The sequence below is a fragment of the Callithrix jacchus genome, chromosome 4 (assembly GCF_049354715.1).
Source record: "Callithrix jacchus isolate 240 chromosome 4, calJac240_pri, whole genome shotgun sequence".
Lineage (NCBI taxonomy): Eukaryota > Metazoa > Chordata > Mammalia > Primates > Cebidae > Callithrix > Callithrix jacchus.
Genome location: NC_133505.1, coordinates 99,449,629 through 99,469,079, shown reverse-complemented (window position 1 = coordinate 99,469,079; position 19,451 = coordinate 99,449,629). Strand labels below are relative to the sequence as shown.

At 36.4% G+C, this 19,451-nt stretch overlaps 1 protein-coding gene across 16 annotated transcripts in view; it reads left to right on the top strand.

Moving 5' to 3' along the window:
* The first annotated feature begins 7,216 nt into the window (after positions 1-7,216).
* EPHA7 (EPH receptor A7) overlaps positions 7,217-19,451 on the top strand; it is a 185,039-nt gene continuing 172,804 nt past the window's right edge. For 6 of the 16 annotated variants that reach the window (XR_013534867.1, XR_013534866.1, XM_035296352.3 and 3 more), the window contains exons 1-3: positions 7,217-7,525; positions 11,986-12,050; positions 15,578-16,247. Coding sequence is in view for 12 of the 16 variants with exons in the window: in XM_035296352.3 (XP_035152243.1) it covers positions 7,429-7,525; positions 11,986-12,050; positions 15,578-16,247 (832 nt within the window). In the remaining 4 variants the exon portion in view is untranslated. Of the gene's footprint in view, positions 7,526-7,661; positions 8,488-9,198; positions 9,308-9,344; positions 9,505-11,985; positions 12,051-15,577; positions 16,248-19,451 lie in introns of those variants that run through there. The other 10 variants (XR_013534868.1, XM_078370733.1, XM_035296355.3 and 7 more) reach the window with 6 other exon arrangements.

The window sequence follows — 19,451 nt, the reverse complement described above, 5'->3', positions numbered from 1 at the left end:
AATATTTCTGGATCTGTGTTGATGATGAATCAGACACCATTAAAGAAATACCTTTTAAGTATTTACTTTAAGCATTGCACTAAATGCCTTATAATGGTAAGCCTTGAAAATTTTACATTTTGAATTACAAGTATTACTCAAGAATACATTTCAGACCAATTTATAAAACATAAAAAAATGCAAAATTATACATTTTGGACAATGATATTCAAAATATATTATCTTACTCAAATTTCAACTGTAACTTTAAAGACATATGTATAACATAGCTCCAGCAGTACAATTTATATAAAATTCATACTTTCATTCTCTGATCAAAAAATTGATCTATTTAAGTCTTAAACTTGATTAAAAATTAAAATGGCTAAATATAGAACATTTGCCTTTATATATTCATCATATTTTAAGATATTTGAATAGGTATAAGTCTAACATTGATTCTAATGTATTATTACTTTCCTTTCCTTTTCATTCAGTATCATTCCCCTCCCCGTTTTATACCCTTCTGACCAAGTATAACTGATTGGGCCAGAGCTGGTCATTCTCTGAAATGGACAGAACTACCATTTATCTAAAATGTGATGGTCCACTGGGCTTTCTCACAAGCACCTAAGAGCATGCCTGTTATTACTGTACTGCATTTGTTTACTCAAGCTTAGAAAGTAATTGTTCCCTCAAAAGTTTAAATCAAAGATATATGCAAATACGCTATGGATTGTTAAAGACAAAGATATGATAATATAGGAAAACTGAATTCAAGTTGAGATCTTAAAAAATACTCATAAAGGATCGTGTCCTTCTTTATTGAAATACAGGATAATGTCTCTTTTCTCTGTACTTGTGAGGTAGATAAAGCAGGTTTTGTTTTTTATGGTTATCATCTATCTCAAATGAAGCAACTTTCTGCCAGAATTTTCATGTTTTTAAGTTTCACAGACTTTGCCACCAAAGACTGCTTGTTAAAAGACTGTGGAAAGAGTGACTATCAGATATTAAAATACTTAATTAAACTGAGATTGACCTCAGTCTTTCATCAATCTAAAATCAAATAGAGAATGTGCCAGGTTAATTCTGTAGCTTATCTATAGCAATGCGCCTATGAAACCAAACAATGATAATAATAACCACATAGAATCTGAGATGATGTAAAAATTTTATGAAATTTTCTATCTGATATGAGTGCAGGGAGGGGAAAAGAAAATAACTTTAGACAAGTCAGATGATAAAAATCCTTACTGTGCATTGAATTTCTTGCAGTTTATGGTCAATAACGCAATTATAAAGATATCATCACTGTTGAAATCAACACAGAAATACCTATTTCTCAAAGTATATGATATTCTCCCTGTTTTCAAAAAGAAACATGTCATAAAGGCATCATGATGGGTGTTAGGTCTTTTGACTATAGGGTTATGATTTATTCATCTGCATATGTCCCCAGTGCCTTTTTATATTTAATAAATACATGAAAAGCCTACTTTGGATAATGGCTTTGGTTACCATTCTCTTTCTGGAATATTATGACAGTCAGATTGTGAATCTTTAATCAGTTCGATCCACACTATCAAGAATAAATAGTTACTTATCTTTTTTAAGTTTACTTGTCCAAATGGGCAAATCTAGCATCTCCCTTTTGAGGGCTTCTGCTCTCCTTAATTCCTACTATGAATCTCTAGGCACACACTCAGTCCAAAGAGATCATATTTTGACCAGGTGATTACATTGTTCAGTGCACTACTGACTTTATTTCCGTCACTGTCATATTGCGTACCTTTTAATAATTGGCTGTACTTTGTATTGCTACCATGATACCTTGTTCTTATATCCCTTCATGCTATAATATCACTTTGCCTTTGAGCTAAAATGGCACAGCTTTTTTAGTCCATGCTTGCATAATCAGCATAAATACCATAACTAGGTTGCTGGGTTCTGAGGCCTTTGAATATCAGCAAATGTCTTCACCCAACAAATTTTAAGCTCAATTCTATTTCCCTCACAGTGAGCACTTCTTTGTGGTATTTGGGTTCATTTCTTTCTCAGTGAGAACCATTCTAATCTTTCAGAGTTTCTAATACTGTTAAAATTTAAATGGGATTGATCTGGGATCCCCTCCTCCCAGGAAGGTCCTTGTCTCTTCTATAAATTTGCCTTTTCTTCACAGAGAACAATTTGCCTTTTCTTCACAGAGAACAACTGTATACAAAATCTAGAGGTATTATAAGACATCACCTTTGGTATGTATAGAATTTTACCCTTCCTCAATGGAGAGAATGTTCACAGCTTTACAATTTCACAACTAGGGGGCATTACTCATGCATTTCTTTCTCTAAAACAGAAATTCTAAATTATTCAATATATAAAAAACTCCTATTTTTTAGACCTCTTCTTAGATCTTTTTGAGATTAGTCAGGCAAATTTTAACAGAATTTCATTTTTAGTATTAACCATAGCAGAAGACTAGGATAAGGAGTGGTGTCTAAAATATTCCTAAACCCAGAAAGTTCTCTGGGAACTTCAGAGGATCGATCCTTAAAATCTCTGGACTGTCAAGTCCCAGAGCATGCTCCATCCCAGCTTGGCCCTATTTCTCAGGTAAAAGACTAATGTAAGTGGGAATAGACAAAGGAAGAGAATATCTGAGGTCTCTCTGGAAACTCAAAATTATTTGGTTTAGTTAAAAAATAAAATAAAAACAAAAACAAAATTTAAGCGAGCCTTTCCATAAAATAACTCACGTTCTAAGGTGCCTTTGAGTCTATTCATTTAACTTGGCCTCTACAGACTAAAATCGGTCAAAGGATATCTCACAAATTTTTATGAAGGCATTTAGTAGGCTGACATAGGTACAGAGACAAAAAGAAACTTAAAAGTAATCAATGAGTCAAATATTATATGCTCATGATTTATGTACACAGATATGCACAAATGTATACACATAAAATTTGACAATTAACTTGTCTTTACCTTGTTCAGTGTGGACTTGATTGGCCAGGGCACCCAAAAGTCCTGTTGCCCCCTGGTGGTCACTGAATTATCACAGACCTTGATACTTAAAAATCCTCTGGGTGAAGAGCTTAAAAATTACAACATGAGAAACCATGGAAGCATGTAGAAGTATTTTGCATAATTTAAACCAGTTCATCATAACAATCCTGATGATTTATGGCAAAATGAAGTGAAGTAATGGAAGAAAGACCCTCCTCATGCAAAATCAAATTGGAAAAAAAAAGTCCACTAAAAGCACTGAACATGTGCTACTTGATTTTAAGTATAAAGTGCTACATTTTCGAAGCTACATTTTGTTACTTAAAAAGTAAGAGTAATTTGACTGAACACTTGAGTATTTTAAGAGATTGGAAAATTTCAGTGGTACCTTAGTAACATTCAAGTGGACTCATAATTTAGATAGAAATTGTATTTTTATTTGTTAAACTGTCTTAAATAAACTTGGTAATTATAAATAAAGAATTAAAATTGTAATCTTCTGAACTTTAGTTATTCATTTGACCTCACAAAAGTGACTGAAATTTTACAAAAGCAAAAATACATCCTTGACTTATTATTTGATTTCTGAACTCTGACTTCCTATACTTTCAGCTAAATTTGAGCTTTAAAAAATTAGTTAATTAGTATGTTTTTAATGAGTTTAGCCTATGTAAATTTTTTACATTAGGCTGCAAATAAATATTTTATATACACTACATAAATCATGCTAATGTAAATATGTAAATTATTTTCCTACACAGTGGAAAGATTGTTTTTATTTTGACTGGAATCACAGAACCCAATTTTCTGTAATATCTATTAACTGAGACATAATGCTTCTTTTTTGTTTATAATCAATTTCTTCTGCACAGTACCTTTTCTAATTCAGTTTACATTACCCTTTTTCTGTGATGAACTTGCATTTTCACATTTGCCAGCTGTGAATGCATTTTATGGTAAGTACATAAATAGTGGGTTCAGAAACAGCCCTTTGATTTCATTGTTATTGTTGTTAACTATTTAGCTTGACAGTCTTAGATTTGAACATATTAAAATCCCCAATTGTTTCTCTACCCTAAAAAGGCCTGAATACTAGACACATACAATACAGCCTTTTATTTGAAAATTCATACAACTTATTCCCTGAAGTCATTATAATTTACTCCTATTTCTCTCTTAAAATCAGGGAATATTTCCCAGAGGTAAACAGTGAGGTAAATATTAGTATTGTAGCAAGTTAAAAGAAAATAACAGCTGTATCCTCATTTGGAATGTGTGTTCTGAATTTGTGCATTTTCCTACATGTACAGGCATGTGATTATTGGTAATTATACAAATAAAATAATACAAAGTGCATTAAAATTGGGTATATCTTGTTTGCATCTTAAGAGAGGCATTTTCATCTTCCCACTATACATTTATGATACATGTTTCAACAGCAAGGATATAAAATAAAAATATTAAGTCCTTAGCCTCTTTTTCCATTTATTTAAAATTCTCTAAATACATGTTAATGACTCTGTCACTATCAACATAAGTGTACAATGAATGCATAAATATTTAAAACTAGTTTTCAGAATTCCTGCTTTGGCTCACATGTGTTGGTCTCATACACGATTTGGTATTGCTCAGGAAGACGAGTTCCTTTTGAATTCACTTTACATACAAACATGTTACATTATTAAAAATAATTGCTCTAGAAATAATATGCTTAAATCATACAAATGAAGCCAAAACAAACTGTAATGGTGTGAGGAAATTCACCATTATGTTATTTTAAAATGAGAAAGTTTTTATATACTGATTTGTTTTATGTCAGTGGCTTCATGTACAAATAAGTTTACATGTTTTATCATTAGTCAAATACAGTTGAGTGTAAATTTATATATTAAAACATATACTGTATACTGAACATTGTCTTCTTGACTGTCATTTATTTTTATTTAAGTGCTACAAATTCTTTATCAATATATCTAGATACTACAAAAGAAAGAAGTTTGAAAAATCTAAAAATGAGAATCATTGTGCAGCTACGCAGGGAGAACTGTCAGCAACCTGGCACATGTGCATTTAATGTGAAGCTTCTTGTCTCTAAAAATAAGAGTGAGGCTACACATGCCCCTGTATCTGACAGAGAGAAGGGAGGGACACAAAAAGAGGGCTCACTACACCACCTACACTCATCAGATGAGTGAAGGATGTTACTTCTTTGGTTTCCTGGTTTTAATGGAAAAGTATTTGTATTCACATCACTGAGTATTAGTCATTCAAAAGATGAAAGGAATATTTTAAACTTTAAAGGCTACCTTGGTGTCACTTTAGGAAGTGGGAATGAGATCCTGGGGAAAGTGCTGAAATACTGGAAAATTAATTTTAACTATTAGAAGTGGTTTAATATTTATGAGTTTGTAGCTCTGTGCATTTTAAAGACTAAGTATGGGGATTTATGTTTTTAACTCTAATGTTTTAGTTTACAAGTTTCTTTCTTAAATCCTCTTCTCTGTAAATACCACTTCATCTTCTCTAAAACAAGTGTGTTCTCTACATTTTTTTTGTCTCTTTCCAAGGCTAATCTATTACTCATTTACATTTTCTATGCATTCTTTAAAGGGCACTTAAGATGCTTTTTGATACAATTTCTAAAATATTAAATAGGCATAATGGCTAGGAATATGTAATGTTTAAGAAATGTTACAGAAACTACAGAATCAGAGAGGTTTTAAGAAGAATATTTCATATCTCTCTTTCACGTTATTTTATTAGGCAAATCAAAACTACAGGAGACAATTTGCCATAAAATAAAAATATCTGCGGCTGTCATCTTTGAGAAGTCTCTACTATAAACACCAGAAACAACTCAATTTACTTTGTATTTCCAGATAGAGTGGAAAAAGTTTGGAGCCTTATGTGAGATCAAACTTTGTACCTATCAGAAATAAAAGGAAATCATAAATGATAGAGAACAAAAAAAAAAAAAAGAAGTTCATCTTAAACATGTGATCAAGTTACTCTGTATGACCTGTGAAATGGATGATTTGGCAATTAAAATTTTAAAGTTCTTCCTCTTATTATCCACCTCTTGAATACAAAGTGTCCAAAACTGCCTAATAGAAAACAGATTTCTCTACGCAGTCTTCCTTGCTGTTCGGGTTGAATGAATTCAACTAGAGATACTGGGTTTTTTTTTTTTTTTTTAATTCTAGTTTCTCTTTGAAAGATAAGTATTGATTAATACCTGAAAATGGTAAATACTTGCGAAAGAGAAAGGTCTTGCCTGTTGTGAATTTAATACGTAATGACATTCTTTAATATTAAGTATAATTTATGCAGCGAAATGGAAAACTATCAGAGTGTAGGCAATCCAAGGAAAACCTTAGAAAAATGATACATGCATAGAAAAAACGATAAGCAACCATCAGAAGATTCTCCCCTAATGTTCCACTTTGTTCAACAAACTACGGTGAAAAGATAGGTGGAGGTGAAGGGGTGCTTGAAACAAAAGACTTCCTTTTCCCACTCCCTTTTCCTCTGTTTCTTTTGCCAGAGCTTGTTGCAAACTCTTGGAAACTGTTTAAACATAAAACATTTGTTTACTTTTATTCTTGCAGGAATTGTGGTGGGTGGTACTCAAAGTTGACTGCTCTTGAAGTAACAAAAAGAGAGAAACTTTTCAACATGGCAAAAAACAAAGTTACCCTGCCCGGGGAGGTTCTAACAACAAAAAAATGTAAAAGGAACTTTACTTAAAGGCACAGCTCTTTTCACTGTCCGGGCTCCGCGCTTGGTAGCTGAGACAGGCTTTGCTTCGCCTCTGGTTTCTAAAAGATCTCGAGGAGTACAGCTATAGACAAGAGTGTAAGTTGGGAGCGTTATTCTCGGATTTATCCTGCTCTACGAAAGCTGCGGTTGCTAAAAGCAGAGCGTCCAAAGCAGCACACACCTCGGCTGCCATCCTCGTTCTCCTCCGAACATCCAGCGCTAGCTGAGAACCTGGAGGGAATCCTGGACCAGCAACCTGACTCCGCTCGGCACCGATTGGCTCCTGCTTAGGACCCCGCCCCCGAGGCCGGGGCGGCCATTTCGCCAGGGCCCGCCCCTTGGCCCCGGGAATCGCCTCCTGGCAGGCCGGCTGTGCCTGCCACTCAGCCCGAGTGGCGGAGGCTCTCGGCTCGGAGCCCCGCCCCCTCCCCCCTAATTGATATTATTGGAGTGTGGAGCAAGCGGCCGGTCTGCAGTCGGAGACTTGCAGGCAGCAAATACGGTGCGAGCGAACAGGAGGGGGGTGCGAATAAAAAAAGCTAAACGTGGAGCAGCCGGTCGGGGGCCGAGAAGGGGAATCGATGCAAGGAGCGCAATAAAACAAAAGCTACTTCGGAACAAACAGCATTTAAAAATCCACCGCTCAAGATAATTGAAACCTAAAATAAAACCTGCTCATGCACCATGGTTTTTCAAACTCGGTACCCTTCATGGATTATTTTATGCTACATCTGGCTGCTCCGCTTTGCACACACGGGGGAGGCGCAGGCTGCGAAGGAAGGTAAGGTGATGGGAAAGCAAAGTTTGTTCTGACTTATTTATTTAGCTGCCTACCTGCACGAGCCAGCTCGTCCGCGGCGCTGCCGGCCGCACCTCCGGTGCCGGGCGACCCTCCCCCGCCGGCTCCCCGCCCCCTCACCGCTCGGGCTGCTCCAGGCGGAACTGCGAGCGCGAGCCAGGGCCGCTCCGAGCCGCCTGCAGCCCCGTGCCCGGGGTCGTCCCTCCGACGGGTGCGGGATTTCTGGCGCGGGCAGTCCGGAGGGCGTGAGCAGCAACGGAGTGGGGTAGGGCTGGAGGAACGGCCGGCGAGTTTATTTCGTAGGACCCCAGGCGGGTCACATCTCTCACTCTAGCTCTGTCTTCCTTCCCTCCGCGTTCGCCTTCTGTGGGAGCTGCGGCCAGAGTTGGGTTGGAGACCCGGGAGGGCAGCCCCCCTAGCGTCCCCGCCAGCCCGTCGGCGAGTGGCGGGAGCCCGGAGCCTTCCCAGAGGAACCGAGACTTCGGAGAGCTCGGGTTACTAATGAAGTGCTCACTGCGTCGGAGGCAGCAGCGCGGTCCTGCGGTTGGCGCTCGGCCGCCGGCGCGGAACAATAACGCCGGGGAGGTGAAGCGCGGCGTGCGGCGCGCGACCCGCGGGCCGGGGATGTCTACATTCAGCGCGCGTTGCGCGTCCAGCCCAACGGTCGTGGGGGCAGCTGCAACCCAGAGGGCTTGCTCGGGCCGCGGAGGCAGGGGCGGGCTGGAGCCGTTCAATTTGTAAGGAGAAGCCGCCTGGGCGACTCGAAGTCCCCAGTTACTTGCCCCAGAGTCCAGCAATTGAGGAATCCGAATGGCCAAACCTTGCCAAAGACCTAGACCCTGAGGGTTGGTTCTGGTAGGAGAAGGCAGGTTTTATTTGGCCAGCTATTACAGAACGCCTGTATGTGGTTATGTTTTCCTTCTCCTTTGAACCTTTGACGGAAGGTAAAATACCTTTCGGTGCCTGTAGTTGGAGCTGGGGAAAAATAAACCCTGTCAATGGAAGTGTCTTGCTTTTGAGCAATGTCACAATCCTACCCTCAGCCCCCCTCAGCCCCTCGCCCCCGGTCTTCCAGGCTATGTATCGAAGTTTCATTTTTTGATCTGTTAAAAGCAGAATCGAAATAATGACTTATTTCTTAAGTGTAGAGGGGGAAAAATCTGTGATCAAATTTAGGTCATGGTGGTTATTGGGCGGGGGTTGGGATGGGGGATTACATATAGGTCCTTGCTTTATCTATTCCTGAAAACTTAGGGCGGCTTTTCTTTATTCTCACCGTTCACCCCTCTTAGTTCACTCAGGCCCCCTCCAGTCCAGCGCCGCATTCTAGTCCTTCATTCAGCCTGACCTTCTGACCCCACTTTCCACATCTGCAACCTGTTTAGATGCTGAACCCATTCAGAGAACCCCAGGCCTCCAAGCTGATGGTTACGTGTTTGCAGATGGACGGACATCTGCTAGAAACGCACACTCATCCCCTTCAAAACCGCATTTCTACCCCCTGACGTTAGCGATCAGAAACATTCAGCCCTGGCACCCTGTGATTCCTCTGGAATAGCGGACCAGAGGAAAAGTTTGCACCGCCGCGGCAAAGCCCCGAGCGCGAACACACGCAGACTCTGGCTGGAGTTTGGGCTATAAATAACTGCATCACTAGGGGGAGAGGTTCCTGCAGCTAGAATGTCTCGGTGGCTTTGCTCTTCTGGGTGCAAGCTACGTGAAGAGGATTCTGATTCTAGGAGCCTGAATTCTTTAGATGCAGAAGTGAGATGTATAAAAGGCGCGGGGGCGATGGGAGGGAGGGTGTTGGTCGGTGGCTGGCGGGAGGCGAATGCGCCCGGATTCTAGGCGGCGACGCTTCTAGGGTTCAGCGGCTACCGAGCGCAGGCCTTCTAGGCACTCACAAGCCCCGAGGCACCCCGCTGCACCCAAGGGCTAGCGCTGGGAACCGCTTGGAGCAGGTGCTGGACCTCCTGGGGTATTTGCGGGCGGCTGGAGGAAGATAAGAAATCCCCTCCCCTCGCTTTCCTTGTGCACGTTCTCTCGGGTAGGTCAGTTATCGTGGTTACAGGGAGCGCTTGTCAGAGTCTGACGCTTGGAGGCAAAGTACAGCTGCTACTTTTTCTCTCCGTAAATGCCGCCGCCGCCGCCGCCGCCTCCCCTTAGAGCAGACGCTTCCCGAAAGCCACTCTCCTCTTCCCAGCTCTTTCTCGAGTGCGGGCGCCACTGGCTCCCTGGAGTGCCCAGGTCTGGCCGAGGCGTAATGGATGCTTGGCGCAGCGGGCGCGCCTGTCTGGCAGCCCCCGCCCCGCCCCGCCGACGGCCCCGCCCAAGCCCGGGGACGCCAGCCTTTTCCCGCGCGGTCCTGGCCATCGTCGGCCAGGGAGCACCCTGCATCTAGCCCCTCTCCCATCACCTTCCCAGCCCTCACAGCGGGGCGCGGAGCCCCGGAGTCCCCTGCCTGTACCCCAGCGCTGGAGTGAGCCCAGGGACTGCGCCTCCGCGGGCGCAAAGGGAGCTTGGCACTCTGCTCGGAGCGGGAAGGGAAACGCGCTCACTTGAGGGTTTAACCAGAGAGCGGACAGACTCAGAAGAGAGACGCACTGATCACTTGAGAGCGGCCTCTAATTAAACGTTCTAGGGCCGGGTTCTGTTTTGTTTTAATTTGTTCGTTTGTTTCTCCCTTAACTTGTTGCCCGGCACTGCTCTGCTTAGGTCCGTAGCTTCCACCCCCAGACTGAGCTGAAGGGTAGCAGAATGGCAATAAATAGTAATCTTGCAGTGTTTATTCCACTCTCGGAGATGACCCAAGAAGGTCACCTGGATTTAAAATCCTGTTGTCTATATTCAGCACACAAGAAAAAAATAACAAAAATAAAGAAAAAAGCATCTCAAAAAAAATTAAAGAGTACCTGGCACCCACATTGTTTCCTTGTGCTTCATCTCAAAGGTTGAGGATAAAAATAAACTTTAAAAATTACTACTTTTTATGTAAATTCGCTAGTCCAACGATTTATCCATGTTACAAGTTAAAATACAAATTGACATTTTAAGTGTGTGTGCATTTCTCATTTGAAAGGGAGTCAAATATTTGTGATCAAGTTTTTCTTTTCCTGTCAGAGTCTTCCTGATGAGTCTTAAGTGTAAAGTACTAAACAAAGAAATGAGGGGAAAAAAATCCTAGTGATTCTATATCTATTTTCATTTACAGTTAATAACCTTGACTAGTGTGAAGGAGTTAAACACAAAATCAACTGGTCCTTTGAACACATAATCAACTGTTCCTTTGTTTTCTTATCATAACGGATTTTTAAATTGTCTTTCAAATAGATATTTTATCCCTAGTGATTGAGTTGCATTATTATTAAAAGTTCATATAAGCACGTATTTTAAGTCAAAATTTTAACATTTTGCTGAGGCTGACGCTAAGCCTATTGACATACTTAAAATATATTCACAATTATTTCTGGACAAATTGATGCATTTGTCAAAATGATATAGAGTCAGATAAATATTTTTAAACTGCAAAAACTCATGTAACTCTGAAACCAGTTTGATCAAAAGTGAGTGCTTTAGCAAATAATTGTTCTAAAAGGCAATAAAATGTATCAATTTCAAAATATGTGCATTAGTATATGACATTCTAACCGATTCTCATATTGATAGTATCAGGAACATTTATAATACTTTATATAAATGTTAAATTAATCACATTATGCTTTTTGATAGCATAAAAGTGAAATATAAGTGTTTAGAAGTCAACTCAGAGTTTATGCTATTTTGAGAATTAGCTTACACTTTGAGAATTTAGAAATAAAAATGCTGAAAACTGATGTTTGACAAACTCAAAAATATATCTTGTAAATAATAGGCAATTAATTTTTCTGATGGTAACTTTGCTTAACATAGTTTTAAACATTTTTATATTCATTTTAGCTTAAGAAAAGACACTGTATGTGAAAAGATTTTTTTAAATGATAAACTCTAGTTCTCAAAACACAATAGAAACTACTGTTGGCAGAATATTTGGAATTAATGACTGGATCAAGAGTAATATAGGAATGACATCTTATGTACATGTTATTATATTTGACAAAGTTTGAAGGGCTCAATGGTTTACAAAACTATAATATATAATTACAGTAGAATTACTATATTACATAAAACTTCTACCCTCACTTTTATTCTAATATTGTATTTTAAGATTTATTTTAACATTGTAATTAAAGTGTACCAAATATAATATTGGTGTCTGAGTATCTTTTTCCTCTAAGGAAGTGGAATATAGTTGTATCAGGAGGCCAGTCATTTTACCACTCATTTACTATCTATAGATTGTAAGTCATAAAATGATAATTATATAAAACGACTCGCCTTAAAAATGTTTACATATATGCTTAAGTGTTTCATGTAACATCTGGAAATACAACTTTCTTTTTCAGTTCTACTGCTGGATTCTAAAGCACAACAAACAGAGTTGGAGTGGATTTCCTCTCCACCTAATGGGGTAAGTTCTTTTCATCATAAAATATCACTATTTATTTTGTAAAATAAGAAACAAAACTTATCCTTTCCCTCCTGGATAATTTTCACACTTTCATGTGTAAATTCTTTTAATTCCAAGTATTTTATCCAATATTATGTTGTGTTTATAATGAGACATTGAGTTCTTTGAGTAGAAAAGGTGTACTTAAAAACTTGGGGAAATGGGAAAAACAAATTCTTATAACCATAGTCTTTTGAGTTCTTATTGTGTGGAATCATACCTAAGGGTCTAGGCTATAAATGCTAACTAATTACTGGGAACATTCCTTTCACAAACTCACTTAAACCTACTTAGTTGCTTTATATTTCTGTAGTATAATCATCAAGTCGGTCATATGTAATTCTTTAAAATGGTATATAATCTGTTTTCCTCTTTTAAAAACAGTTTTAGCATCATTCAAAATGTACTTTAAAGTGTAGCTAAAAATGCGCTATGATTAACATTTTTGTATACAATTTGCTATAAAACATAGATTCTCCAAATTTGTATTATGTGCTATCTGCTTTTATTAATCAGAAGTGATGGCAAAGCTTGCACACATTACAGGAAAAATCTGGGATAGATATGAGAGAAAATTGTCCAATGCTAATCTACCAAAAATATTAGTAAGTCTTCAAAAATACTAACCATTATTTTTCATGTGTAAATTTAGTTCAGTATCCATGTCTTCAGATCTTATTTTTATTGTGAGAGAGGGCACATTCTTTATTCCTTATTGAGGAAGAGGGCTCTGAGAAAGGAAAAGATATTGTATTGTTATTTAAGTTTATCTTTGGCACATTAAAAAATCTGAAGTCAAAAGTGTAGCATGTAAGTTATGATATAAAAACTGTAGCAGATTTTGCAAAGAGGAGAATGAAAGTTTGAAATAGATTGTTGAGTTCATAAAATCAGCATAGTGAGGAACTAAGAGTCAGTTTAATAATGTAAAATGTGAACAAAACAAATCTGTTTAAAATATTCAGAGTTTTCATTAAATTAAATCTTTACGAGATTTCTTTCATTCTTATTGTGGTTATCTGTATTGGTTACAATAAATTATAAAGCAATGACAACCATTTGACAGATTAAATATAAAAATTCCATGAGTTGGAGGTATGAATATAATACCTTTCTTGAGAGAAGTGGTTTCTGTGAGTAAAATAATATACATTATAGACAGCCATTCATGATAAAAAATGAAACACCTTTCTTGCCAATGACAGATGTAGCCCGTTTTCTACCATCCGTCAATTAAAACAAATAGAGACAGAGGATGGTTTTATCTCTGAGGAGAAGTAAACTGATATATGATGGTAGTATTTCATCCATGTAATACACAAAATGACAAATTATGACTGTCAGTGTTATCTTGGACTCAAATAGGCATTCTATCAGTCCAAAGTATCTTGAGTTAACAGTTAACCCTACATATCTGTGGACATCAACACATAATATTAGAAAATAATGATCGGCAATATTTTCTATATCTGTGCAATAGATTAGTTCACACATGACTAAATATCTAAGTGTAAAGAAAATGTTTCCGAGACATAAGTTTTGAGAAAATATTTCTATAAACATATTAGAAAAATGCAGTATCTGTATGAAGACATTTTTCCAATGGTGTCATTTGTGGAAATGTTCATAGTGTCTTAGAAAGTGAGATAATATAACAATAGTTGTGTTAAATGAATTTATATAGTCTCAATATTTGCAAGCTACATCATAGTTTTCCTGAAGTGCTCCCCACTGGAATAAAATTTTAAATAAAAATAGACAATAATTGGGTTTCAAGGTAGTAAAATTGATTTTTATTATACAGAATAAAAGAATATAATTGTCCTTGAAGTTAGATAAAGGAATTCTTGGGATATAGTCTTTCAAAATAATTAGCTTTGGTTTCTTCAAACTCTAGTTGTTTAAAAGAACACATCTTTCAAGCTTTTGATTTTTTGATAGATAGTATTACTAGTTTTACTAGTTTTGGGAATTTCAATCTAATTAAGAGACTAAAATCTACCCATCAAAATGGATGAATTTAGTTATATTTGGCTGAGTGCCATTCAGATTTCAGGCAGCTAACTGAAACAAAGGAAAATAGGCACTCTTAACCAGTCACAAATGCAAGTTGAACTGAGTAAAAGCTGAACATTAAAATGGGTTATTTGCTACATTTGAGTACCTTTGATGATATTAGGTTGTGTATAACAAAATCGTGGCAAATATATCACAAAAAATTTCTGAATTATATTATATTGTTAATTTGTCAGTCTTGTTAATTTTCTAAGGACTGTTTTTAAAAGTATATATTAACATTGTACAGAACATTTAAATACATCAGTACTCTAATAAGGTTTTAAAAATAAACTTATTTACCACATGATTTTTGCTTTATTTTCTCATCTTCTTTTACTGAAACAATAGTTTAAATATTGGATGCTATGAGATTTTGGACTTGAACACAAATGTTTTATATTTGGCATTTTTATTGGGGAAACTAATATTAACATGACAATTTCATTATTAAGACATCACAAATATAAAGTGGGAAAGTTTTTAATAATTGTAAGCAAAAACCATAAACTACTATTAATTTAGGCTTTTAAGGTCAGGAGGTGAAGTGATTTTATGGTATAATAGTTTGAAATTTTTCTAAATTCTGATAAATGAACTATTTTTTCCTTTTGTGGGAAAATATTTAATATGTGTTTGGTTTGTAGTATACATTATATCAGCATATAAAGGAACATTTTAAAACATCTAATATTTTTTCTTTCAGACAGTTTATTACTAAATATGATCCAGTATACTGATTTACCATGTACATTTGTCTATTGAAAACAATTTATTTATAAAAATGAATCATACTCTCATACTTATTTATAGTTATGTGGTTTTATATACAATATTATATATAATACTGGAATAATAAATAGGTCTGTAAAGTGTTATTTCCTTATATGTCATTTTGAAAAGATTGTAAAATACTCCAGATTATAAATATCACCATGTTGTTGAATGCTTTTACATTTCGGAGTACGCTTGGCATTTTCTTCTTCATGTTTCTAAGTACCCTGTGATCGTAAGTATAATATGGACACTTAAAATGTCAACCGAGTTATCAAAAATTCTGCCAGGCATCCATATGTATATAATTTTACTGGTTATTTAAATAATTGTGAGTCTTAGTCTGTAAAAAGTATAATCTCAATGAAGAACATAAACATAAGCAAACATGTAAAAAAGAAACGCTAAGACACTGGCAAACAGATATTAAACAAAATGAAATATTTATTGTATGTATACACAAAGCAAGAAGCATAAGTGTGTTCTACCACCAGGATGAAGCAGAACCTGGAATCTTACATTCTCTGGTTTATAGTGTTTGCCAAGATAGGAATCAACCTAACCTTTTTGAAGATCCTTGTTTGTGAAGTACTTGCACTTTCAAGAGCAAAATGTTATTTTTTGCTGAATGACTGATGACCTTCTTTTAAATTTTACAGTGGGAAGAAATTAGTGGTTTGGATGAGAACTATACCCCCATACGAACATACCAGGTGTGCCAAGTCATGGAACCCAACCAAAACAACTGGCTGCGGACTAACTGGATTTCAAAAGGCAATGCACAAAGGATTTTTGTAGAATTGAAATTCACCCTGAGGGATTGTAACAGTCTTCCTGGAGTACTGGGAACTTGCAAGGAAACATTTAATTTGTACTATTATGAAACAGACTATGACACTGGCAGGAATATAAGAGAAAACCTCTATGTAAAAATAGACACCATTGCGGCAGATGAAAGTTTTACCCAAGGTGACCTTGGTGAAAGAAAGATGAAGCTTAACACTGAGGTGAGAGAGATTGGACCTTTGTCCAAAAAGGGATTCTATCTTGCCTTTCAGGATGTAGGGGCTTGCATAGCTTTGGTTTCTGTCAAAGTGTACTACAAGAAGTGCTGGTCCATTATTGAGAACTTAGCTATCTTTCCAGATACAGTGACTGGTTCAGAATTTTCCTCTTTAGTCGAGGTTCGAGGGACATGTGTCAGCAGTGCAGAGGAAGAGGCGGAAAACTCCCCCAGGATGCACTGCAGTGCAGAAGGAGAATGGTTAGTGCCCATTGGAAAATGTATCTGCAAAGCGGGCTACCAGCAAAAAGGGGACACTTGTGAACGTAAGTAATATGTCCTATTAAAACTCTACTTTGCCTTTTTAAATTTCAATATCAGACATTTAAACATTAATAATTATTTGAATATGTGAATCTGCTCTGTACCAGAAGCTCAGTTCAGTAGATATTAAACAAAGTCACATTTCAACTTAATGATTGCCCCACAGTAGCATCTGCACTAAGTGTAAGTAATCAATATGGGTGATAAAGATATTTGTTACTAAAATTTAATGTGTCCTATGTTTAACATGGAAGTCAATAGTTGCACATTGGGCTATGGGGTTTAGAGAAGAGACTGGGTAGTTGGATATATAGCCTGACAAGACTGAGGTGACATTTAACAGGTTTTAATGAGATGTCATTTCTCCTGTTTTTAAATCCATGTTGTCTGGGCCCTTGAGTAGCAGTAAATAGGAGGCTAAGAGTGGTGTGAATAAGAGCTCTAATGATAGGCAGAGCATAAACAAGTACAATTACAAACTTTTAGAATTATCTTCTATAAATACTATAACTTTGATACAAAATTGTCAAATTTCACTTACTAAATCTCTGTGGTTACTTCTGCAAATGTCCTCTGCATATTTTTGTAGAAGTGGGCCGAAGTAAAGATCTAGTTACTATAGTACATCAACTGTGTGTTTTCTATTTGTTTTGAAACAATTGCGTATGAATTAGTAAACCTTTTTCTTTGTTTTATAAAAATGTTTTTTCTCTTTTTCCTAGCATTATGTGGCCAGATATTTAGAACTATGTCATATGGGTCTTCAAGATTGATAGATATTCTGTTTCTAGGTACAATGAAAATAAATTATGAAATTACGTTATTAGTGCCCCTTTTTAACTTATGATGTATAAAACATAATACATTAAAAATAACATATGTGTGTGTATGTGTGTGTGCAAATGCAAAGCCAGAAGCACAATTTTTATACTTAAAATTCTTAGTTGAGCTCAAGGGGACCACTGATAATAATAACTACTATAACTAAATTTTTTTGATCGCTTACTATGTGCAGACACTCCTCCATTTCCTTTACATACACAATCTTATTTAATGAGGTAGGTATCATTATCATTTCTATTTTAAACAAAAAAAATTGAGGCTATCAAGGGTAAATAGCTTGCTTGCAGTTACTTTAGTAATATTTGTCTTAGCTTAAATCCTAACTTCGGGCATTCTGACTCTAGAGCCTAGGCTTTTAGCAACAATATTGCCCTAGTTTTAATCACAAAGCAAGGAGAATCCTAGCAAATACTTCATTTCATGGTGGAACTTAAATGTCTGGCTCAGAGTGTTTTGGTGCCTCATATACATATATAAATTGGATTACTTCTCCATAGAATTCTTATTCCAGTAGAGCATTTTTAAAATTAAATACTTAAAAAAAATTAGACCTGTGCTACCCAGTACTATAGCCAGCAGCCCCATGTGGCTCTTTAGGTTTTGAAAAGTGGCTATGCTAAATTGAGATTTGCTGTGATTATAATTTACATGCTGGATTTCAAAACCATACTGCAAAACAAAAAAAAAATTAACATATGTCTTCAACAATTTTTAAATGTTGATTGCATGTTGAAATAATCATATTTTAGATATACTGGGCTAGATATAAGATAATATTAAAATTAATTTCAACTTTCATTTACTCTTTCCTTAGTGTGGCTAGAAATTTTAAAATTGCATTTATGGCTCACATTGTATTTATATTGGATATACTTTTCAGATGGAGTAACTGAGCAAATATATATTTTGTGCTATTTGAAGAGTTAAATACTTAATGTGGATGACTGCTAAGCATGTAAAGTACCTACGGCTCTGCACTCAATTATCATCTTCATGAGAGGTGACATTATGAAGTGAACTCTGAGCAAAACAAATGGAGATGATATAGGTTCAGGTCCAGTAGGCCAGTTTAGCAGCCTCCTGTTACGCCCCTGAATGAGTCAAACCTGTCTCCCATTGTCCTCCTTCCCTGTCCCTCACTGGCAGTATTTCTAATTGAGTAGAAAATCCTGTAGTTTCCCTATATGTGGAAATCAAAAACTGATGAAGATTTAACCCTGCTTGTAGGCAAAATGCAATTCTGCTTGGTAAGTATAGAAATATTCTCAGTGAACTAGCTTCTGGGCTGGGGCACTTTCCGGCTACTTGGTGCCAGGTGGTCACCCGTATTCTCAGTGAACTGATCAAGTCAATGAAAGGGAGCATTCCTATGACTAGAAGTTAACAGTTACTTGAAAGTGATGGTGGATTCAGTAGTAACTGTTAGAAAAATTCTTAGGAACATTATTGCACCTTAGCTGTGAAAGCAGCAGTTTCAATGTTATGAAGATCTTGATTGATATGAAAAAGGAACTTAAAGCTTTTGCACAATTAAAATTGGAAAAATAAAGTAGAAATATATATAAAAGTATGCAGTTAAATTTATCTGAGAAAAGATAGGAAATAAAATTAAAGGCCCTGTGTTTAAAGGTTATAAAGAAGATGACAAGTTTTTGTCCTTGTTGTTTCACTTTGTGTAATTTAGCTCAAATGATTTCCGCATTTATTGGTTAAGAAAAAATGAACAGGAGTTGCTCAAGTTCTATATTTCTAAATATAGAATTTTGTAAGAAAAGCAGTCTTAAACCACAGTAAATAGATATATTTATCATTAAAAATTGAGGGTTTCTTTAACCTCAATTTATTTCAAATGTGAAAAATCATCTCGTTAAATATGGTACTATAAAGTACCATATAAAGTTAATTACATTCATCAATTTCAATTGCAAGAATCAAAACATTTGACTACCAAAATTATTGTTACCTGCAAACTATACCAAGGTATTTAAAAATAAAGTAAAATTGTTCCACTATCATCTTCATTAATTCTACCTTTGAATACTTGAAATTAGGTATTAATATTATAGGAAGCATTAATTTAAAAACATAGTTAAAGGAGGCAATATGCTCCTTATGGTGTAACTGAAAGAATATGTGTATGTTGTTATAAGTCAAGTAAATTTCTTATGACATAACTTTCTTAATTTTTAGCCTTGGTGATGTTGACAAAATAATTAAATACCTTCTCCTTAACCGTGGAACTATGTTCATTCGCAAAAGCATTTCCCTCCTTGGCGTAATTCCAATGCATTGCTGCAAGAGTACTTGCCTCTGGAATCACTCCAGGCTTCCCTTTATAGTATTCTTCCTGTTTCCTTTCAATG